The sequence below is a fragment of the Mycteria americana genome, chromosome 11, assembly GCF_035582795.1.
Source record: "Mycteria americana isolate JAX WOST 10 ecotype Jacksonville Zoo and Gardens chromosome 11, USCA_MyAme_1.0, whole genome shotgun sequence".
Taxonomy (NCBI): Eukaryota; Metazoa; Chordata; class Aves; order Ciconiiformes; family Ciconiidae; genus Mycteria; species Mycteria americana.
This window is the reverse complement of record NC_134375.1, coordinates 21,436,415-21,460,292: the sequence shown is the minus strand read 5'-3', so window position 1 is coordinate 21,460,292 and position 23,878 is coordinate 21,436,415. Positions and strand designations below refer to the sequence as shown.

At 44.5% G+C, this 23,878-nt stretch overlaps 1 protein-coding gene across 8 annotated transcripts in view; it reads left to right on the top strand.

The window, feature by feature from the left end:
- Window positions 1-23,878, top strand: part of SLC6A6 (solute carrier family 6 member 6) — a 119,766-nt gene that overhangs the window by 66,870 nt on the left and 29,018 nt on the right. For 5 of the 8 annotated variants that reach the window (XM_075514114.1, XM_075514117.1, XM_075514113.1 and 2 more), the window contains 3 exons: window positions 18,060-18,299; window positions 18,897-19,031; window positions 21,267-21,501. In XM_075514114.1, coding sequence (XP_075370229.1) covers window positions 18,071-18,299; window positions 18,897-19,031; window positions 21,267-21,501 — 599 coding nt within the window. In that variant the 5' untranslated portion in view covers window positions 18,060-18,070. Of the gene's footprint in view, window positions 1-975; window positions 1,042-15,734; window positions 15,779-18,059; window positions 18,300-18,896; window positions 19,032-21,266; window positions 21,502-23,878 lie in introns of those variants that run through there. The other 3 variants (XM_075514112.1, XM_075514111.1, XM_075514116.1) reach the window with 2 other exon arrangements.

Here is a 23,878-nt window from a genome sequence, read left to right as displayed (position 1 = left end):
AAAGGATTAAAGAATCCTCCTTCCCTGCAGCTGGAATCCTAGCTGAGAGTAGCTTAAGAGTTTGTATCTTTGAGAAGGTAAATCATCATTTTCAAAAGGTAACAGAGAAGGAAAAATTCCAGAAGGCTTTTGATTATGACCATTTTCAACATTTGTAGCTCATTATTATTTCATTCTAGTGTAGGAAATTCAAACCTCTTGAAAAGGCTGTGAAGCACATGCTTCCCAGAGATTTTGAATGGGAAATAGGGCAACAAAACCACCTTTAAGGGAGGAAGCTCCCAAATAGAGAAGAACCCAAAGAGACGAACCCTGCAGCAGTCACTGTATGGTGTCTGGCAACTGCAGAATAAGCGTGCAGCGCAGATCTGAAGAGCGTTGTCTGGAGATCTCAGTATGACGAACAAATAATCGGGAGTTTCCTAAGTCCAGTACATCTACTCCAAAATGAATGAGTAATGAAAAGGTTGTGGTCCAGAGGCCATTTGCGGTGCAGCCTTCCATCACCTGCTGTGGCTTTTCAACAGCTAACGGCAAGCTTTGAGCATCAGAGCCTCTCCCTTCTGGTTCTGTGCATGAAATATTACGACTTTGACTCGATAACTCTATTTGTGCCTGTCTGTGCAGTGGCTCCCCTTGGCTTCTTCGACTGTGTGAGTTTCCAAAAGCGAGTTAAACTCCGGGGATGGGAATAGCGAGGCTATAGCGAAATGGCAGGATCGTGAAGCATCCAGGACAGGGACCTCTCCCAGGCCCCGTTCAGAGGGGGTTGACTCCTGGGGCGGTGAATGCTCGGTGGGGATTAACCCCTCAGGACTGTGACTTGGACCGGTCACCGTGAGAGGAGGTGACCGCTTTGAGAAAGGACTCTTTGTGACAGTAGCCAGCCATATGTAGTTGTAATGATAAGAAAGGGACCGTCTTATTGTAGTCACTTTGCGACAAATACTACCACAATTCATTACTTTCCATCAGTGCCTCATCCTATGGAGGAATCACCACTGCCCATCTACATTGAGGAGGGGACAGAAGTCCCGATTGGTGAGTGCAGTTGGGATGGGATATGTTTAAGGGGGGGTATAACGGTACTTGGGGTTTATATTCCTCACATTTGTGTATACGCATTTGTCATTGAAAATTGCAAGGCCTGTTGCAAATGTTTTGGGATTTTTATTTTATTTTCTTAATGTAAGTGTATTTTAGAACTCCGGAGGATTGTTAAATACTGCTAGTGTTGGTTTTCAGCTAATCATAAATCGAAGTACACAATTTATGCAGTGACATTAAAAGCTTCCGTGCAGGATCTTTTAAGACAAGGCTGGGGAAGACCACGAGTATCACAAGAGGAAGTTCCCACTTCAGCCTATGACCTTGCTGTTGAGATACTCAGAATAATCTGCCGGTGGGGCCAGCAGTTTTTGTCTTGCTGACACGGTCCTGCCCGGCACCCAGCAGACTCACGTTGCGCACACCACCGAATAGCCAGAAGAGAGTTAGAGAGGTTTGCCGTTACCTGCGTTGCACGTCGGAGTGCTGCACGCCCCCATTTCTGAGCTCTGCTGTGGATGTATTGTCACTACATGGATTTATAGGTTTGGGTGCTGGTTTTTTTTTTTAAATAGCAGGGCAGTCTGCCAGATAACCCATAAAGAAAGAGACTAAAAGATCAGTAAGTTGGACCGTGGTGATCTCTTTGGACTGTAGAAAGCTGTGACTGCAGCATTTCCCAGAGCCCCTTCCTTATTCAGCCCGTTCTCGCTTGCATGCAGTAAGTGTGCCTTGGCTACCACCTTGGGAGTCTGCCCTGTTGAGCAGATGTGTGTCTTCAAATAACTTTTTTCTTATTATATATCCTGAATTTTTCCATTCCTAAATTCAAGCAATTGCTTCTTGTCCTACTATCTTTTGAGCTAGATTAATTACCTTCCTCTACACACAGTACCTTGAAGGTATTTATAGCTGGATCTCAGCCCAGGAGTCTTCTCATTTATAGACCATATTAATTTAGCTCTCCTTAGATCATTTTTATTGTCCTTGTTTGTATTTCCTTTCATTTTCCTATCTCCTTTCTAATCTGTGGAGACTTGAACAGCTCATACTATATCCACTGTGGTTGTTTTGACATAGCATTGTGCTTTAGATTTCCGTATCATCCCTTCATATGTACACATCCAGAAATAGCTTAGCCTTTGACCCTTCCGCATCACTCAGTAGCATCACACAGAGAAACTCTGTTACTTGGCTAATCTTACTTGCGATCACCTTTAGGTCTTTGGATTCACGGCTTTGCAGCTAGCTGCTCCTCGGGCAAGGTCACTGCTCTCCTGAGATGTAGGGCTTTAGACTTCCTAGCGCTAAATCCCCGTCCCATTGCATGCCACTTACTTATTTTACCCAGGAATGATTTAAGACAGTATGCCTCTGTATTGATTTTAATGCCCTGGGCTTTTATCATTTACAAAGAAGTTGTTACTGTTTTAACATACATAGAGCAAAGAAGTACTTACAATTTTATATTTTGATACCTGTTACAACTGTCTTCTGCACATTACTCCAGACTCCTTTCCCAGCTCCATCATTCTTGTTTGCACACCTCCCCTAACTTTTCCTTCCTCTAGTTCTAAAAGTTCATAATGTAAAAACCAACAGGTTTACCCTTCTCCTCGTCTTTATTTTGTACCTTTTCTTGTTATACAATTAATATATTGTTGCTATATCTCTTCTATGCGTGGTACGATGTGGTCTTTCCCACAGCAGATCATCTTTTCCTCACCTCTTCTGGGGTCGGAGTCAGCTGAACGTCTGCTCAACATCCGTCCCCTCTTGTAGAACCATTAAAGCTAAGTTCTGTCATGGCCCCTGGTATTTCACCTTGTCTTTCCCATTGCACTGAAGAAACCTGGACTGCCAGGATGGTGGTACCCGCACCAAGAAAAATACTTTAAGGCTGATGAATCACAAAACTGACCAAAAAAAAAAAAAAGGCAAAACAAAACAAAAAACGCCCTATAAGTGAAAAGCTTTTTAGAGGATGTTGGTTCGGTGCTGTCACGAAGCAGGTTTTTTGGATCAGGCTCTGAAATGCAGCAGTAGCTGTGAAATGGCCAAATTGGGTTGGGGAGGCATCGTGTTTACTTGTTTTAAATAAGGGTCTGGACTGTCAGTACAGCAAGCTGTGGCGGAGGGGGAATGAGTGGATAAAGTAAATGATGCAGAGATGAGAGCAAACCACAAGCTCTGAGTTTGGTATTTGAATGCCTGACGTGGGTCAGGGCTTTTATAATACTTGGATGCAGTATGGAGCATCAAGCTAGGAAGTCAGCTCCAAAAATCTGATCTGGGTCTGGGTCTCAGTTTTGGTCCTACTTTCCATTGAGCTTACCTGTGTGATCCAGATCCAGGGTGCCCATTTGCACCTCTATAGACCAGAACAGGAATAAAAAGAAATCCTTTCTGAGTTTAGGCTGGAAAAGAATAACACACAGTGCAGTTGTTAAAACAATTTAGCACAGCCATCATTTACTTCTAAAAGATTGTTTGGGGAACTTAGATTATTTCCTCATCCAAAACACATTTGGGATAGTATGTGGAGTGCATACTGTTCTGGCCCAAGCCTGAGTGCTGGTGGTAGATCGCTTTGTAGCTTCCATATTTATTGAAAAAAATAGAGAAATCAGTAGGTTCTTTCAGAGTCTAAATTTAACAACCGTAATTATTTCAAGCAATTTAAAAAGGAACATAAATCTCGCTTGTTTATTACAGCTGCTTCATGAAAACAGCAGCTACAAATAATACCCTATAATGAAAATCTAGCTAACGCTGTCATGAATTAAGCAACAAGAGAGCGAGCGTATGGGATCTGGACAAAGGCTGCATTTCCTTCTCTGGAGGGCGAGTCCTTCCATGGAGGAGAAGGCGGTTATTACCTAAACGCTGGTTTTATCTCCTCGGGTGAAATGAAGACTTTGACATTTCTGCATAGATGAATACCACTTTTGATTGGAAAAAGGTCTGAGCTATACTTAATTTTTAGGTACTTTTGCACTTTCTCGAGTACGTTCCTCGAGGAAGGGAGGTAAGCGAGATGCAACAAACATGTTACTAACTCAGAGATATTTCTGAGGAGATGGAGAATATTTTGTGAGCAGTAGCAAAGACTCTAGAGAATAACAGTAAAAGAGCACAGGTCAGACCCTGGCAGTCTTAATTCAGGCACAGTTTCAACTGTCTTCCACCCAATTAAACAGTTCAGGAGATTCAAGGTGAGGAAATGGGCAGAGCAGGTCATTATTCAGCATTGCTGTTCATGCTAAGGTCACGGCCATATTCCTCGGTCACCGTTTGGAACCTGTTGTGTTAAGCACTGAAGAAAACACCTGAGGCCACACGGTCCAAATTTACATTTTATAAAGCAAAAACCCAGGAACAAAATATTTGTATTGGAAATGGTTGTATTTGGCCGGTACGGAACATCACCGAGGGAGTAATTGCCTCCTCGGGGATCAGGGAGCAATAGAGCTGTAGGCTGAGATGTTTATTTATATTTTTTCCTTCCAAGTCACATTTTGAGACATTAGTTTTGTTTAATACCTGTTAAATTAGCTGCAAAGACAGACAAATTCAGGCTCTAATTCTCAACTGATTTACTCCAGCATAGCTTTGTTGATTCCAGTAGCATTGCTATTGCTTTATCGTCGTATAAACAGGGTCAAAGTCAGACCCCCTTTTTCAGGAATCAGTCCTGCTGACCTTGAAACCCAGGGCACTTCTGCTGTAGCTCTGAGTCCCTGTGTGGGCAAAATCCCAGCGGTCCAGTTCTATCTTACTGCTCCATTTTTGCTAATGAATAGCACTGGCTCCAGTGGACTTATTTCAAATGTATACAAGTGGTACGTAGATCTTGTCTATATAGGATTTTTCCCCCCGTTAAATCATCTCGGTATGACGGAAAGCTCCATTAGCACTCTGAAGCCGTATTCTCTTGGTGGTACTCACAAGTCATGGTGTAGCCCAGGCTCATTTGAGTAATCTTGATTACGGGAGAAGAATTTTCTTGTAATTGCACACAGTTTCTTCTGCTGCTGCTCGATCTCTGCTTTTAAGCACCTCGAATGTCTTATTAATGATAAAAACTGGATTTCCAGTCTACTCCTGCTCTTTCACAGACTCACTGAAAGACGGATGCTTTTTTTTTCCTCCTTCGTTAAGTGAATTAGAGCTGGTTTTTAAGTGGGGTAAGCATAGGAGGTGCACCTTTCCCAGGCAGGGAGAGTATTTGGCACCTTATAGAGAGCCGGCTCTGTGTCTCTCTAGGAGGTTGCCTTCCCTCGTAAGAGAAGAGAACCATTCCTGTCATACGCGCTTCAGGGTTTGCTCTTTCGTGGGGTGCTGGCACACAGAAAGCTTGATTTTTGCCAGGTCCTGAGTGCCTTCTGCAAGGTATTGAGTGCCCTCCTATCCTTTGCAGCCAAAAAGGAGTTGATTGCTCTTGGCATCAGGCAAATCTGGACCCAGAAGACCACAGGTAGAATTTACCAATTATTTATGTGCTTTCGCATGCCAGGGGTTGTCTGAATTGATTTCCTTAGCATACAAAAGATTTCAGGCCTTAATGACACTTGCCTGCCACTAAAACCAGTATTTTTTATTTTTTTTTTAAATAATAATATGATAATAAGCATGGCATTTATTGCATTGCCATGGGGAAATTACCCCCCCCCCCCCCAAATTAACTACAGTCCAAGTGACTGTTAGCTCTTTAGAGCTATTGCAAATGTGTGAGTTACGTACCCTGAATGAGCACCATATGCCAATTCATTGTGGCACACTGAGTCACAGGACACACTGTGGAAAGCAATAATTGCTTGGCATGCATTGTAACATTCAGTAGGGGGTTTTGTTTGGTTTTCTTAAAGGAATATGTTTTTACTCTGACAATAAAATGAGTATCGTCTGATATGTGCCACCAGGGACTGTTGCTTATTTGGTACTTAACCTGGAGCTTACCCATTTGTCACTCACCGCACACACCCTCTGTCTCTTTTCCTTTCCGACTGCTTGTGTTGTATGCGTGCAGTGTCAGAATGTGAAGACTGAGCCTTCCATTCGGTATTGTCTTGTCATTTTGTGTTAATCCTCTGCTCCCTTTTCCTCCTCTTCTTCTTTCTTTGTCCGATAGGGAAATTCAGATGGGTTATAAGGAAAAATTGTTCACCCTGAGAGGAGTGAAGCAGTGGGACGGGTTGCTCAGAGATTGTACAGTCTCCACTCTTGGAGGTTTTCAGAGCTTCACCAGATAAGGCCATCAACAACCCAGTCTGATTTTGATGATGGCCCTTCTTTGAGCAAGAGGCTGGACTACGTGACCTCCAGAAGTCCCTTCTAACCTAAATTACTTTATGGTTCTGTTTAATACCCGGTTCCTGTTCTGATTCAGCCGCGGTGCTGTGTGAGTCATTAACTCCTCACTCCCCGTCAGTCACACCCCTTCACAGCAGCATAGAACAGGAGCGACCTCCTGAAGGTCAATGACATTACGGTGGGTTTACTCACGTGGGATCGAAATCAAGATGTAAATGGTAACCTCAGGTGAGATTAGTAGGTGGAATTTGGGTATCTCTGAAATTAGTTGGAATTTTTACCAGGATTTCACTTGAGATCTCTTCAAAACTTCATTAAGTGCCAACTGAAGCTACCAGTTGAAGAGTTTGGTGCGTAATTGTATCGGGACGATAAGTATTTCAAAAGTAAAGATGACCTTTTTCCCCGTTCGGTTACAAATCCCATTCTCTAGCAGCCTTCAGGAGATCTTTGGGGTCTTCAGCATTTAGCGAGCCACCGACTGCCCTCGCTCTGCCGTAACGTGCCGGTTTCCTCACGCGGCTGTAACCCCGTGAGGGAGCTAACGCCGCAGAGAGCATCTGCTCCTCGGCCAGACGCCTTCCCGGCCCTGCAGCTCTCTGCCAAGGAGCTTCCGACGTGCAGAGGGGCATCTGCGAGCTCTAGAGGGTAGCAAAGTTTCATGGGTTGGCCCATACGCTAGCCAAAAAATGCCCTTCGTCAGAATAGCTTTACTTTAATTGTGGCGAAAGAAAGCAAAACCGCACTCAGATTCACCGTATCAGTCTAGGGGATTTTCAACAATGATCTGGGTACTGTAGGGAAAAAAAAAGGAAACTCCCAATTACTAGGAAAACGAAATACAGGAACGGTTTTATAGGGTTTTTCTTTCTAGTCTGCCAAGATAAGGTGATTTTTCTCCATATCTCTCCTTTATCAGCAAGAAATAGATTGCTTATGCAAACACCTTATTTCCCATCAGGCTCTGTCGAAAGTAAAATTTACAAATGGGGCTACCGTAGTGGATTGAGGAAAGACTAAATATGAGCAACTAAAAGCCTTTTTTGTCCCTTTTTAGGCAAGGCAGGATTCTAAAATCCAGATGTAACAGGACAGACTTGCTTTCATATACTTTTTCTAGTGATTGCTGCCCTCCCTCTTCTGTAGCCACATCAATTCTCTCTCCTCATACAGATCCTCCTTAAATGATGCAGAGGGTTCCTCTTTCAAATGTGAAAAAGGTGTTGTGCCATGTAGAGGGAATATAGAAGCGGAAAATACTGTTGCTTAGTAGGGTTGAAGGTCCCTTCTCCTCCGCTCTTCCTGCAGTACACAAGCTATGGATTACAAGTCAAATTTAATAGATAATATTCACGTGAGGAATTTAAGGCAATACACCTGCCTTTGAATCGCCTACATTTCTGCTTCTGCAAGACTATCAGAACTTCACGTAGCTCTTGTACGAGTGTCACTTCCTTACAAAAATCCAGAAAAGTAAACCAAAGGAAGTTCTCTCGCTTTCTACCATTAGTTTACACATGGAGTTGTTTTTATGGCTGTCTCAGCTGTTTGTCACGTACCCATCATTTATGGTGGAACTGCAAACAGTTTCCCACCTGTCTGTAATTAGCTTTTGCACACAAACAACAAAATCATGAGAAACAATTGTAGGCATGATGAAAACAGCTTTGGCTATTAAAGGTTAATGTGCCACATTGGTACCTGGTGTAAGCATGTTCGCTTAGATGAAATTGCCCTAAGAAAGATCCTCAACTGTTCAGCTTTATGAAAACTGCGTCTCTGAACTGGTCAACAGGGGTAGGTTAAGTTTACAGTAGTCAAGCTAGGACTATAAAAGCAACCTGCAATGAAAACCATCAGCTGGTGTTTGTTTGAAAAGATAAGAGATGGAGAAAAATACTCAGGCTGTTCCTATATTGTCATGCTATATTTGGGGATGCTTACCCGCAAAAGCCAACAGAAAAGCAAGTACCTGTAGCCTGCGGGGTTGACGCTGGTATAAAGGTAGCACTGCAGATCTCGTTTCTTGTGTAGGAGACAGCCTTGCTCTTACCAAATTCCCTTCGGAGGCAGCGATTCCGGAATAAATTCGGTGGGGCTTTTGTCCAAGTAGCGTGTGGGATCCGGGTTTTGTTTGTGCTTGGTGTGCGCTCCGCACTTTGCGGGCCGTGGTATGCAGGAGTGGTTTATATGTTAGGTTCCTTGGAGAAGTGAAGTGTTTGTTCTGGCGCTATTTGTTTTTCATATCTCTTGACATAAAAATGAGCGCAGCTCTCCCTAGATGAAAGCTGATGTCAGAGGTCCGTGGTGAAAGCGAACTGAAAATACACGTCTGACTGGGAACCAGCCTGAATCAGGTGATGTTTAAAAGCGTGTTGGTTTAGTGGTCAATACCAAAGGTTTTACTTCCAACTCAGACCTTCAAACCAGGTGGGGAGTGATCAAAAATATGTGGTTTTTGATCAAATAATGCCCATTGAGAGGCCTGTAGGACATAGCGGTATTCCTTCTGAAATGCCCTCCAGGAGCATGGTGAGCGGCTCCAGCGGCCGGGGAAGCTCAGAGGACGGAGCTGCAGCTGGAGACCGAGCCGAGGCTGTTCTGGGATTAAACAAAAAATGCCAGTGTCAAGCCGTGCAAGCCAGCACCTGGCACCAGCTGCATGAAAGCAAATAAATACCGTAGTGTCTACACAGCTTCGCTTTTTGTGTGTGTGTGTGAAAGTCTACAGTTCACCGACCTGTTTGCAAAGTTGCGCTCTCTGCGAGCTTGTTCGTCAACTTGGCCACTTCTTCTTTTAGCACATCCTCTGCAGAAACCCCCGGCGCTCTGTTTTGCCCTGCCGTAGCAGGAGTTTCGATTTCATTTCCTGTGTGAAACTTTACATGCTTAAAGTTTCTGTTCCTTTTTTTTTTTTTTTTTCTTGAAGGAAAGAAAACAACAACAGTAAATTGAAGGGCAGGGTGCTTAGGAAATCTCTGCTGGCTGAAGGCCTGGCAGCGGTGGTGCCCTGGCCGAGCACTGGAGCCACCCCAGTACGGCAGTGCAGCGGCGAGGGTCGTTGCTCCACCTTAGCTCCACATCTTGAAAGTCTACAGCTCATTTCCATCGCTGATTCATATTTTCGCTGGTAATTACTGTCAGCATGAAGGAGGAGTCAAGACTGAAATCAAAAGTACCTTACTCTTATCATTAAGTTTCGGAGCTCGTGGCTCTGTCCTCAGGGCTTCGTAACCTTCTCAGACTTTATAGCCCTGTAATGGGGCTAACACTGCTATCGCGTGCATGTAATACCTGCTTTCCTGGTACAAGCTGGCTGTTTTCCACCCGCGGTGCCCTGTTGCACAACTCCTCCTTCCATTAATGTATGCTAGAAAAAAAATCAGGTGTTATGCAAATGGGGCACAGGAAGAAAGAAGAAGAAAGAGGATCGTTCTCCTCCACCGATGGTGTTGGGATCTAGATTTGTGGGAACAGGCTACTGTGTGACACGTTTAAACAGCCGCCCCAGCTGGGATAGAAATCTGTCCTCAGTTACTGTTTAAATTAAGGTGAATGGATGGAAGCAATAAACCCACAACTCCGGCTTTGTGCGGAGGTGGCCTAGGCAGGTATGGCAACAGCCTGGTTACAAAGCTGATGGAAGCCGTTCGTGAGTATGGAAAACTCCGCTTGTTTTTCCAAAACCATGTAATCTTATACATATATCTGGTTTTTACCTAGTTGGAAAACACACTGAAAAAGTAGAGTAATGGTCAATTAAGAGAAAGCCCTGAACGCTAGCGTTGGTAAACTCAGTAAATTTAAGGCTAAATTTAGAAGTAGTTGAAAAAACAGGTGAGGGTGGAATGATTTATCCCCAAGAAAAAAATTACTTTGAAATAATGAATTCATACATTTTATTGCACGTTTGCTTCACTAAATGGCTTCTTTATTGTTTCTCTTCCTGCACTGGGGCACCGCTCCGTTATCGTAGCACAGAGATTGCTGTTGAACATTAATGTGCGTTGTAAGTGCCTTGCAGATGTGTCACATAGAATCAATACGTTATTAATCACATGCAAAAAATTCAATAGGCACAGTGCACACCACTGACTATTCAAGTTCATAAGCTTTGTGGGCTTTAAGGTTTTTGCTTTTATATGGCAGGATAAGGGACATCACTCAGATTTTGATGTGGTTTATTTGCGGCAGTAGAACGAGTTTAACTGAGACCAAGGCTTACTAGAGAATTGCAATCCACTCAACAGCAGACCTTCAGAATCAAAAGCAAAATAGGAAAATGCTTGTTCCTTTAGTCAAAAGTCGTATAACTACAGGATACAAGGTGGTTGAAGGGTCGAGGATGGGCACAGCTCGTTGACTCTTCTTCGACAATGCCCATCTCGCTTGGAAAGCCATCCCCTTGCCACGCCACTTGGATATACTCCTGCATTTTGGTAAGGGCCCTCTCTTAAAGACGAGGGCCTCGAGACGTGGTGTCACCCAGTGAATTAATGTTTTCTTACTTTCACAGTAGGAGGGCTGGTAGAGTGGAGGGAGGGTGCAGGGAAAGCAGGAGGGAGCTGGTGCTTCTTTCCAGCCTGTTGACAGGCAGGAGGCTGTTAGCTGGCACACCCGGAGGCACTGAATTAGGTCAGCAGTTGGATTCACGTGAACAAAACCAAGCGTTAACTGGATGTTCTCCTGCACATAATTACCAGTACGGTGTACAAGGGATGAGCAGTTTCCCTTTATTCTCCCTGCCTCCACCAGCCCTTGTTTTCACGCTCTCCTTCCCTGTGGTCCTCTTTGCAAGAGTCACCCTTGGGCTTTCTTCTTTGAGGAGGAGACAGAGCAGGAGGACAGCGGCTCTCCGGTGCGTGACGCTTGGTTTCTGACCGGGATACAGGAGACACTATGCCCAGAGGATCTCAGTAGGATGGAGTCGTAAGCAGTGTGATGCCGCGCGCCAGTCCTCTGCTTCGCTGCATCCCGTGCTCTTCCTCGCTGACCGCTGCAGGGGCCAGGGCTGCCCTGGGCCATCTCCCTGGGGAATCAGGCTCCATCCCTCTGAGGCTGGGAAGCATCATCTTCGCTTCGGCCCCTGTGTTTAGAGTCAGGGTCATGTTCCCTCTGAAACCCATTGGAGTCTGTGGATATTCCTTCTCCTCCTTTCCACCCCACACAATGGGAAGGGAGTTTTTAATTTCCTTCCGTTCTGGGTTTAGTTGTAACTGCTTTGTTCTTTCCCATAAATAAGTAGAACAAAATGAGCATCTCGAGTATTACGTGACTGCAGATTTGCTGCTGCTGAAATCTGAGCAAAGATGCAGGATTTTGTAACAGCTCTGCGCTGTGACACGGTACCTATTTGCAGCATTTGAAGAGCATGAATGGAAACACCAGCGAGAAAAAAGCATGTGGGGGAAAAAAGATACCTTTTGTCCAGACCACAACTGATGAAAAAGAAATTGCATTAAGCCCTGGGCTTTCCTTTCAGAATCGACTTCAGCTTTATAAAGGAGTGCATTTTGCTCCTAGAAAATTTTCAGTAGCAGGCTTTCCAGTCAGTCGTAGAAGACTAAAAAAAGCGTAGTAGTGAAAGAAAACGAAGAAGTGAGAAGGGAGATGGCGAGACTTGGAGGGAAAACTGAGAAAGAAGAAAGGACAAGTGGGTAGATGTTTAAATCACTACCCATACCCAGGAAAAAGTAATCAGAAAACGAGGAGTCGGTTAAAGACAAAGAGAACAGTGAGGTGTAGTTCAGGGAATTTTTAGAGGCATTTTTAAGAAGAAGAGAGGCAATGTGTGCAATAAAGGGAGCGGTATGATTTTTCAGAAAACGACGGTATCTTGTTCAATGAAGCAGAAAGACCTTGGATATGAGTTAAGGACGATAAAGGAAGTCAGGTGCTCTTTGGATACTGGTGTGGCCTCGAGGGCTGCCAAACATAGAGGCTTTTTCTTCTGCAGATCAGAAAGACTTGCACTAAAGCCGTAAGTTTGATCAAGGGGCTGTTTATTTTAATCATGTATTGATTGGCCTAACCACACTGCTCCGGGAGGGAGGGAAAGCTGTCAACATCAAGAATTACAGCTTTCAAAGTTCCAAGTAATCCTCGGAAATGAGCCAAACATAATAAATGCAGTTTTATTCAGGACCTGATCCTACTACTGTTGAAATCAATAGCAGCTTTCCCATTGCTCTCAATGAGCGTGGAAGCTGCTTATTTGAAGAGCAGCTCTGATCCAGCAATCAGGGCAGCTAATTTTGAAATATTCATGAATATGAATATAAAATAATAATAATTTTTAACCCACAAATAGATTGGCAGATCTAGGAAAGCTCAATTTTTTAAGGGAGGTTGACTTTGATTTTCCAAGATACAAAAGAAAAAAATGGCAGAAAAATAAGAGAGATGGTAACGTCTAAAGAGGCAATGAGTTTAAGCAGGGTTAGAAAAATCAATTATAATGTGATAAACAGATGTCTTTCAAAAGCCATTGAGATAGAAGAGGAGGAGAGAGCACTGAGAAGCTCAAGGCATGCAGTCTGCACAGGCTGCACTTAGTAGAAAAAGGTCCTTGAAAGCAAAAGCAGTGGTGGTACACATCATGCTGCAAAAATAGTCCATAAAATCAGCAGTACAGCCGTACAGTCATTCCTCAGGCAGCATTCCCATCAAGGTCAGAGACACTCTGAGTATGTACGTTGCTTTTAGTTTTCTAATGGAAGAAGGAGCTAGAAAACAAATGTTCAGTTAGGATTCTAGTCACCAATTCAGTGTGTTGGATCCCTATTAAGAGTTTATATGCATTGACCAAAAAAGAAGTAGCTCCTTTGCTGTGGTTTCTGATCTTCAGACACAAGACAGGGCATGCATTTTAGCATGCGTAAATGTTTACAAATGCCTAGCTGTGTGTACAGGCAGGCTTTCATTCTTGTGTTTCCATCAGCATTTGGAAAACCATTGTTTTGAAGATTATTAAGTGAGGTAGCATCCATGATGAACTCGTCCTCAGGGCTCCTCCTGGAAGGTGTTACCCTGCATTGGTCGCCTGTCTTTGGCTATAAGAAGCTTGGAGCGGATCATTACTGTAATCCCAAAGCAGAAATGGAACAGTGTATTTTCAGATGTGTAATCTGTGGGTTGTCTGTCAAAAAAAGTCAGTGGTTCAGCAGTAATGTGAGTTGTGTCTGTTCCGACAACCAGCAGGTCCTGTCGGCGCTGGTGGCCTTCCCCCATCTGCATCTCTCATCACCTGATCCCTCTGCCCAGTGCCTCCCCCTTCCCCTACGCCTCATTTTTTGCATGTTATGAAGGATTACATTTCAATGCCAGTATTTTTTAAAGGGTATGGGTTAGCTGAGGTGCAGGCTGTACGTGCAAAGATACGATAACTGTAGCACAGTAGATGGCCCAAGCTGGGCTGGCTGCGAAAGCTCTCTGCTTATGGCTAATCTTTTGGTATTTTCAGCTGTGCACCAAAGACTAATCAGTCACGGGGGGCAGCAAGAGAGTTTGGGTTCTCGCAGGGGCTATTTCAAATGAGGAAATCTGTGCAAAGGCCAGATGCGTGATTCTCCTGCGGAAGGAGAGGAGCCCTTGAGGTGCTCCTGGCCGCACCCGGGAGCAGGTGCTTGAGAATTGCAAAGAGCCCGCGCTTGCTCCCTTGTTCTGCTTTTCCACGTTTTACCAGCATCGATTTGACAATCGATCACTTCAACCGCAGTTAATTAGGGTTTGTACCAGTGTACGCGAGAGCAGATCCTGGGTCTGGCCCAGTCTGGATCCCTTCTCCCCTTGCTTTCAGGTCAGGCTGTAGCTGTTTGGCTGGACCCAGCCTAGTAGCACACTGTAAACAGCAGGCTTCTCTACTGCTTTTTATTTATCCATATCAAGTTCATCAGATGAAGCCAGAGCTTCCTGGGGCCATCCGAAGCTTCCTGGAGGAGGTACTCTGCAGGCAGATGTGGCTCCTGGAAGGCAGACGTGTGTCTCTGGGAGGCAGACATGCGTCTCAGCCTTGGGTCGCTCCTTTTGGACTATGTGGTTGTAAGAGCATTTTCTTACAATATATTTCCTTGGGGGAATCAAATGGACTTAGATCTCGGATACCATCCCCACTAAGTGATACAGTAAAAATAACCTATTATTCTCTGGTTCTGACCTGGGCGGTGACAACATATTGTTTCAGCATCTCTGTCAGACTATTTCCCTTAAGAGCCATTTTAACCTCACCCAGTGGGACATAACTAAAGGAAATGAAACTCCAACCCCATTAAGGAAAAAGACAATGCCTTTCACTAAACAAACTTGATTTTCTTGGCTTTTCTTTGCCAAGGAGAATCGCCCGTACCCCCCACCCTTGCAGCCTTTGTAGACAGTTCCTGTAATTGGGAATGGCTGGGTGGACACCAATGGTTGGCAGCAAAGGGGGATAAATCTGACATCCCTTGAACGTGACATGGGCTGGGACCGCAGTCCCAGGTGGCCGCTTAGCGTCAATTCCTATGGTATTGGTCGACGGTACGTGCCTGCCAGCCACAGCTGCCGGCCCTCGAAACACAATCGGGATTTTAGCAAGACTAGATAAGAGATACACAGCAAAACTGGGCTGTTACTAATTTTGTGCAGGCGTTGGATAGGTACTGTACCATGCCCCGCTAGCGAGAGCTGTGGTGGTCTATCTCCTGGCACCCGTACGGTGAAACAGCCACCCCAAAAGCAAGCGGGACCTTGAGGATTTGTCATTTGTGGGCTAAGGGAAAGATCACGATCCATCTTCACACCCCAGCTAAGGCTGAAACAAAATTTACGCTCAGTAATTAGGTTTTCAAGCATGGCCATTAATTTGGGGTGTCTTAAGACAAATTAGAAATCCCTTTTTAAAATGCAGTCCCACGCAGTTAGGAAGTAGCGGTCCGAAAAGGCACCATTGCACACTTTGTGTGCGGGTAATTAGGACAAACCACAGGGTGATCACCTTGTCCCAGGGAGAGTTAGGGTTTACAGAATGCAATCAATTGGTCAGGCTTGCAAATTCTGGGTAGAACTGAGTAACACCTGGGTCAACGTAAATCCACAGGCGAGAAGATTAGAGCTGGCAGAAAAATAAAGAACTCTGTGTTGCAAGAGAAAAGTAGATTCCAAAAATCTGCAATCCTGGAAGAGTTTTTCATTTCAGAGGTGGCTGATGTCTGTAGGTCCCCTCATTTTTTTTACATAAATGTTCCCTGCGTGCCCAGTGTTCTGTTTCGGGGTATTTCGAGTATCAGTCCCCATGGGGAGCACTTAAGCTCCTATTTCAAACCTTAATCCTGCAAGGATCTCTAAATGTATATATCTCTGTGCCCTGTTAAGCAGGTTTATGGCTGTCCCAGCAGTTCACCGAAAAATTGTCGAAAAACCAAGAGCGTACCCTAAACCCTAGGTGTGTTACTCTCTCTTTCGCACACTTTCATCCTCTGTTGATGAGTATTTCAGTAACCCCTGCAAAGAACAGCTTCCATGAGAGACAGTCCAAATGCCCTCCATTCCTCAGCCCAGAATAGCCTGTTGCCTGATGGTTATGACATTCTCCTGCAAGATGAAAGATAGGGATTCCAGCAGCACAAATAGCAAAAGAAAGTGAAATTGGGCTCTCTCCATGCCCGGTTGCTGTTGCAGTGAGGGCAGGACATCAGCCGCCGTGTAGGTACCTCTTTGAAGAAAAGCGGTTGCACCTACTTGGTTTTTTTTTTTTCTCCCCCAAGAGATGACTCCAGGGGATGGTGCAGGGTGGTACCTGTTTGGGGCTTGGAGTCAGATGCGGATGTCCCAGGGAGGTTAAGGCTACTGTGGATCCCTCTTGGAGGCACCTCCATTAATCTCCATGCATGATACTAGGAACACGAGTTAGCTATCGTGAATTAATTCCCTGAAGCAACTAGGTGCCTAAAGGCTGTTTTAGAGCTGGCCCTACCATTTTTATTCAGCTGCTACTCAACTTTATCTCATACCATGTCTCTAACAGAAACCAATAGGAGATATTCTAGAGGGGTATGTGTCCTGGCCTCATACCCCTGCAGTGGGTGGTGATGATCCATCACCTTGTGATGGACTTTCTCCTTCTGTGAGCTCTCTCTGCTGTTGACCAGGAGGTATTGCAGTTGCTCATATCGCCGCCATGCAGTCAGCAGTGGCCTTTTTTTAAAAAGCGGTAGAAAGTCATAATGATTAGCATTGTGAAGATTAAAGTCCCTTTTTAGATCACGGCCTGATAGGCGACTGCTGCTTTGCAAAGGCCACCAATATGTCAGTGGGGCGAATACTGAGCTGCTGTGGTTTCCAAAAATGTTAGCCTTCTGAAACTTTCCGAGGTGGATGGAAAGATTTACGGGTACAGTGATGCATATCTATCTCAAAATCATGTTCGGATTAAAAACTTCCTGCAGAGCTAATGTCAACTCAGGTTTCAGGTCACTGCCACAAGCTAAATCAGGTTAGAGATCAAAACCAGCAAGCAGGTACGAGGGAGGCTTGCAGCTATCAAATGGGATAATCTGTAGCATGATTTTTTTATGACTGTGCACCCATAATGACATGTACAAGCAGGGAATGGTTGTGGTCTGGAATTAACTTGCTGGTTTGCCTGGTTCTGGTGAAAATTTCACGTGCTTTTCAGTATCAAAACACTATGCAAAAATAACTGGTCAGATCCAGCTGAAGTCACTTGACTTATGTGGGGAACGAATTGGCCTCATATGCCTGGGATCTGAGTTAACATAAGAGCTACAAGTTATTCTGAAATTGTTTTCATTAGGAAATCCTGGACAAAAAGGCATTTGTTAGAGTAATTCTTTCTGTTACTCTTTTTACACAATCTATGATTTTTGAACGTCGTAAATTATATATATAAATTATAAAACCAGCTATGATTGAATATGCTTTGGGTTTTGCATCGGGTGACTCATGCCACTGACTTTTTAGTTAACTAAGGAGCCATCATTCTTGGCAAACTGTTCAATTGCATAGGTGCATATAAGACAATAATTGAATATAAAGGTTTATTTTTGTCCCTTTACTGATGTCAAGGGAAAACAGTGCAGTTATGAAAATGGAATAAACTGAAAAGATTCCTTCACTTCCTGCAGGCTGATTAGAACAAATGACTTTCCGTTCCAGTTTTTATGAATGTATAGTTTTCTGAAAGCTTTATAATACTTCAGGGAAAGGAAATTGCAGGCAATAAATGATATAGGATGGTTCAGGTTATTGGGAAATAGAGGAATGGGTTTTATCTGGAAAGGTGAGATTTACTAGTCTGCTGTATTTCACTTAAATGTTTGAGAAGGAATCAGATGCAGTGATTTGTACCCTATTACGGGCACGAAAACAGCATGAGACGCTTGCTCAGTAACACCATTTGCTGACGCCGGTGCAGCGTGCAGGCTTTACACACCTTTTGTCTGCAGCCAGCAGGTAGGCAGCGGTGACAAACCTTTGCTGTCCCCTCCCTGCATTGGCCGCAAAGAGGTGACCGCAGAGTCCAGGGGTGGTTTGTCTCTCCTGGTCAGCGAAGGCAGCAGATGTATTTTCATATCTCAGCTTGATAAACAGCACTGGTTTTTATGGAACTTGAGTTTGGTTAAACAGTTCTTGCAGTGTTAGAGAGCTCTACCAGTAAAGACTGTTTAATAAACCCAGGGTATTTTTTTTTTTTTCCTATGTAGAAAGCAGAAATATGGCAACAAAGGAAAAGCTTCAGTGCTTGAAAGATTTCCACAAGGATATCCTCAAACCTTCCCCCGGCAAGAGCCCCGGGACACGGCCTGAGGATGAGGCAGAAGGAAAGCCGCCCCAGCGGGAGAAGTGGGCGAGCAAGATTGACTTTCTGCTGTCCGTGGCTGGTGGATTTATTGGTTTAGGCAACGTCTGGCGGTTCCCGTATCTCTGCTACAAAAATGGCGGAGGTGAGTATTTCTTTATTTCATTCTCATGAATCAATCCGTCTGCCTCATGCTTGCTATTTTTCAGTGCCTTCATCCAGTTTTTAAAAAGAAGAATCACACATCTCTTTTCTGCCGTCTTCATCAGTCTTTGGAAGAGATTGTTTTATTACTTGTTTTTGTTAAAACAATTAGGGAAAACCAAAAGCAATTTAAAATTTTATACTACTGAACCTTTTCTGCTCTTTTACTCCTGCTACAATTGAGTCTGAGTTTTATCCAAAAGACATGCTATTAATATAGACCAGTAGGATTTCAGACCAGTGGATTTCAGAATAAGAGCATTCTGAGCCACATGAATCTGTTGTGTGCCTAACCCCATTGTTATTGCAGATTTTCACTTTAAAAAGGTAAGAAAATGCCCTCTCCAGCTTCATGTACCCATTCCACTTACAGAGTTTGGATATGAGCAAAAATACCCCAGAATAAGATTATTCTATACTACTATTAAAGTATCAAATATGTTGCTTTGTTTATATACGTCTGTTAACATTTTTTCGACTACCTTGTGTAACGGCACTCACTTCACCTCAATTTTGTACTATTATATTTTCTCAACAGGTGCATTTCTTATACCTTATTTCATTTTCCTGTTTGGGGGAGGTCTTCCCGTGTTCTTCCTGGAGGTGGTGCTAGGACAGTATACCTCTGAAGGTGGAATTACATGCTGGGAAAAGATCTGCCCTATTTTCACTGGTTAGTACATCTTGATGTGCTTTACTGCTTAAAGACACCTCTGTAAACCATATGCAGCAACACTCTTCCCCTCATTGTCCATTAATTCAGCTATTTGCTGTAGTAATTGAGGGTATGATATTGGTTCCTGGAAAGGTAGAAGTCAGAGAGTCTGAAGGACAAAGTAAGGTATTGATTTTGATGCTATCGTCTTGTTAACTGGCAGAACTGCCGATAAGCAAGAAAGAAGTTGCATATTGTGCCTTAAAAAGGCAGTTGCACATTTTATTCACAGCTATCGGAGAAGGTGTTGTTTTGGAAGGCTAGAGCCTTTTACATGGCCTTCGTGAAAGCACCTTCAAAATACTATTCTGGTCTGGAAATCAAACTCCCTCTGTCATATGAAAGCTTATCATTGGCGTCCTCCCTCTGTTACTGATACAGCCAAAACCTGGACAGCATTTTGTGGTAGGATTCAGGAGAGGGACTTGGACATAACCGAGCAGGTCCTGGCAAACAGGCATGTTGGTCTGGTGTTACTCAAGGGCCTTTGCCAGCGAATGAAGAATCACTCACTGCTCACAGGAACTATACGAATGCCGTTATGGAAGTTAACTAGAATGAAAAATGAAGGACAGGTTAGAAAAATTACTGAGGGTGCCTGTCTTAGGTATAGATTACTCATTACAGCCAGACAGCACAGGCAGAATCATTTGGAATAATGAGACTCCTCAAATCCCATTTGGGAAGAGTGGGCACTCCATGATGACGTGTCTCTACCTCTGCCACCGCCGCTGTTCCAGGCATCTCTCTCCCCTTATGTCACCCCAGGCAGAAGTGAGGGCTTTCTCCATGGCTCACCCTCCCACCTAATACTCAGAACGCTGCTGAAGTTGATGTACTTGTGCTGCTTTAGCTCCATTTTCTTCCTCCTCCTTCCGCTTTTATGAAACCTTTTTTTTTTTTGAGGAAGGAATGTTCCTTGTTTAAATAACAATATCCCAGGCATCCGTAAAGAGAAATTGTAGCCCTAATAATGTGACTAGCTGTATATCCTGAATGAAATGCAGCTGTACAGAATAAATGGCACTTGCTCTGGTTGTTTTCACCTGGCATAAAAATAATCTCTGGTGGTAAAGACTTTTGTTGCAATAAGGTTTGAAAGTATAAAATATGAGGCAGGTATCCCACGTGCTGGGGTAGCCATCAGAGTGATGTTAAAGGGAACCTCATAGGCTTTCCGTCCTCTTGTAAGACACTGCTCTAAGCTTTTAAAGGAAATCTCTTTTTTCCCCTGTTATTCCTAAATGGCAAACTTTGTAAGCTTTTTGGAGCTAAGAGATTTTCAGTAAAGAAGACTTTTCAGAGTCCTTTCATTTTGTATTAAAACAAACAGTGACTGCTTCTGACTTAAGATGTAGTATGCATCTGCTGGTGGAGCTCAACTGCCGAGCTAGGAGAGAGATACCAGGCTCAGAACAGTTGTTGTATTTGGTTGAAGCCTCTGCCAGAACAGCATTCCACCACCTCCTGAAGTTGTGTAGGACTCGCCCTTATCTGCCCATGACCTGCTTATAAAAACAAATAGGGAACATTTTTTATCATCAAATATTGATAGCAGAGTTAAACATTGATCTAATTAACCGTAACAGCTACAAATATCATTCTTCCTTTGCACAAGTGAAACTGGGGCAGAAGCAGCAGCTTTCACATTGATAGCTTCGGAATTTTCCTTTTCAACTCATTCAAGAACTGTCTTTTTTTTTTGCGCATAGGCTGAGCCAAGCCAGTCGATAAGTATGAGTGGTGCAGGGGCTGCCCAGCCGAGCTGCCTCCAAGGAAGCTGGCTTGGGGGACGGAGTGGTGAGAATGATGTTGCCCAAGCAGGTACCTAAGATATGAGATGGTGTAGCTCCCAAATAAGTGAAGTGTGATGCCTTGATTTCCTTTTAATAAAACTTGAAATAGCCGGGTTAGTGTTAAATTGGGTAGACGTCCTGCAGACCTCCCCTCCGATGTGGTCAGCAAACCACAGCCAGAAACTCAACCCTGAGTGCCCTTGCTCGTCAGAGGAGGTGGCAGGGCTGTGCTTACGTGTGATCGAGTTGAGTTGAGCTTCCAACAGCGGTGTGGTAGAGCAGGATACAAGTCCACAACACAGCGGGAATAGCACCAGCTCCACGAGATCACAAGGCACCCTGGCAAGAAGCGGCTGTCACTTCTGCTCGTGTTTCTTTTCTCTCCCCCTCTCGCCAGGAATTGGTTATGCTTCCATAGTGATTGTGTCCCTTCTGAACGTGTACTACATCGTGATCCTGGCCTGGGGACTCTACTACCTGTTCCAGTCGTTCCAGAGCGTCCTGCCATGGGCGCACTGCCACCAGAAGTGGAACACTCCGACCTGCGTGGAAGACACTCTCAGGAAGAACAAAACGCTCTGGATATCACTGAATGCCACTAACTTCACCTCTCCTGTCACGGAATTTTGGGAGTAAGTACCCCCTCTTCGTGATGCCTTTGGGGTGCTTCGGTGGCACGCCAGAGATTTTATGGAAGCCCCATGGGGAACGTTAGACGGGAAAAGAAAATTGCTCTGGATGTCAGTTGCTTGAGTGGTGTTTGCTACTGGTTCTCGCCCATCCTGAGGCAGACTGGTCAGTCTGGGAGCAGTGGAGGAAGGCATTCGATGTATAACTGCGTTCATCCTAGAGCGTACAGGGAGCCCGGTGTAATTTCTGATTTGGAAGAAAACTTGTTTCCTTCTTGGTTGCGATTCTCTTAAGCGCAGCATGAGAACAGAAACAAGTCACTTCAGATGCCCCGATAGCAGGGATTTACAAGGAAAACAGCGACAGATCAGCCCCGTTGTGGTTGCCTTTCCCTCTTCCCCAGCTGTTAGCATTTGCAGTACACTTTGTGAAGCTATAACACATCTCTTATCACTCTGACAACGAAGCAAGGCATTGACCTCACCAATAAAACCAACAGAGGCAGTGAACGTTGTCCTGTACTGTAGGTTTCTCAGGTCATCTTTGTTACACCATTTTTCTCTGCAGTCTCTGAGGAGACTCTGTTTTGCCAGATGCCTGGATTTCTTCAGGCCTAAGCTACTTATTCCCATTTCTCTCTTATTTTTCAAGTTTTAAATTCTATTGCATAACCTGATTTCTGAGCGGGCATGACCTCAAAGCTCTGTGTGTTTATATAGGCGTCAAAACATAGCAGCAGAGGAAGACACCTGTAGGGAAACTTATATCCAAAGGATCTACAAATAGCTTAGGAAGAAGGCTGTTTTTTCTTGGCTTGCTCAGATGGTCAATTAAGAGTAGAATTAGTTTCTGACCGAGCTTGGCTTTTTCAGCATGTTTAAAGTCCAGTTTGGTCCCTGATCAACTTGTACCTACTTCTCTATTTTTAAAAAGAAGTGTCAGCCAATAGCCCCAGCAGGAATGATGTTCATGCCAAAGATATTTGGCATGCATTAGGTTTGGAAAAAAATACTGTTATGAACTGTGCTAAAATTTGTAACACAAGAGCCAAAATACAAAGGGCAGATTGGATCTTGGATGAGCAGTTTGTCAAGAGGCACCGGTGACCGGTGTGAGAGACAGGGTGCAGGCTGTAAGGGCAGCCGTTCTCACCATGCCATGAGCACTGCGTTTCCATGTTGAGCATCAGATACTTTCCCAGGTGGCTTCCTCCCTTGTAAATATGGAGGGAGTTGGAAAAGGTTTGTTAAATGTACCTTTGGATATTTTAGGGGAACTTAGAGGCAAGTTGCAGCAGAAGAATAAACAGCTCTCACTCCTTTGGACTCTCCCGCAATGACTTTGGGACTGAGGGCCTTGAATCCAAATGAGTGGCTGGCTTGGTAGGATGTTCAAAGGTTTCCTCAAGGCCTTCCTAAGACGTGTGGGTCCACAGTGCTGCCCCTGAAGTAGAGTTACTCTCCCAGGACTTCAGAAGCACTGTGTTCATCTCCAATTTTGTGCAGTAATTTTGCTCACAGGTCCTCTTGTACCTGGAGGCAGCCATGAGCTTAGCAGCCTCCTGATGTGTCCCTGGGGTTGTCCTGCTGCTCCAGAAGCTTCTGCTCCTGTAATGCACAGATTTATGGGCCAGGTTGTCTCCCTGGGGCCCCAGGTGGCACGTCCACTTCAGGAGACTGAAGCTACCATAGCAAAAGGAAACAGGGATGGGAGTTGGAAAACGGGTTGTAAAAGAAAGAGTAGGGTCTCCAAGACCTCAGGGGACACCAGAGCTTTCCGTGGGTAATAACACAGCAGGTACGTGGTGAAGGGCCTTATGGCAGGGCAGCCTGTCCGTAGGTTGGGGGAACAATGTCCCCATGGGAGCACGTTAGGGGTGGAGCTTTTAGTTAAGTTTCCTCTAAAAGAAACCGAGTTTCTGGCCTCAAAACTCCCCTGCAAGCTGAACCAAATCATCCTGTAGGTAGACACAGCCTAAGAGATGTAGTCAGGCTGGAGGTGCATGAGGCTGGAGGACAAATCCTTGATCCTCACAGCACTTTCCCCTTCCCTCCATCTCCCCCTCACTGTTTCTGTAGCAGAGCCGGAGCAAAGGTTGCTCAGCGATTAGCGCTCGTGGAGGCGATTCTCCTTGTACTTTGCAGCCACTTTAACTTTTGTCCTCAAATAACAGTTTTAAACATCATAAACTGAACTCTTCCCTGGAGTCACACTCGGGAGGAGTTTGGCTCCGTAATCCTACTAATGCAGACATACTGTCCACAGCTCACTGTTTCATCATGAGCGAAACTGCCCTTAACAGACCAAGCTGCCTTCGGGACTCATGGCACTTACAGAAGTATTAAAAATAGCTGTTCTCTCTGCATAAACAACTATTTG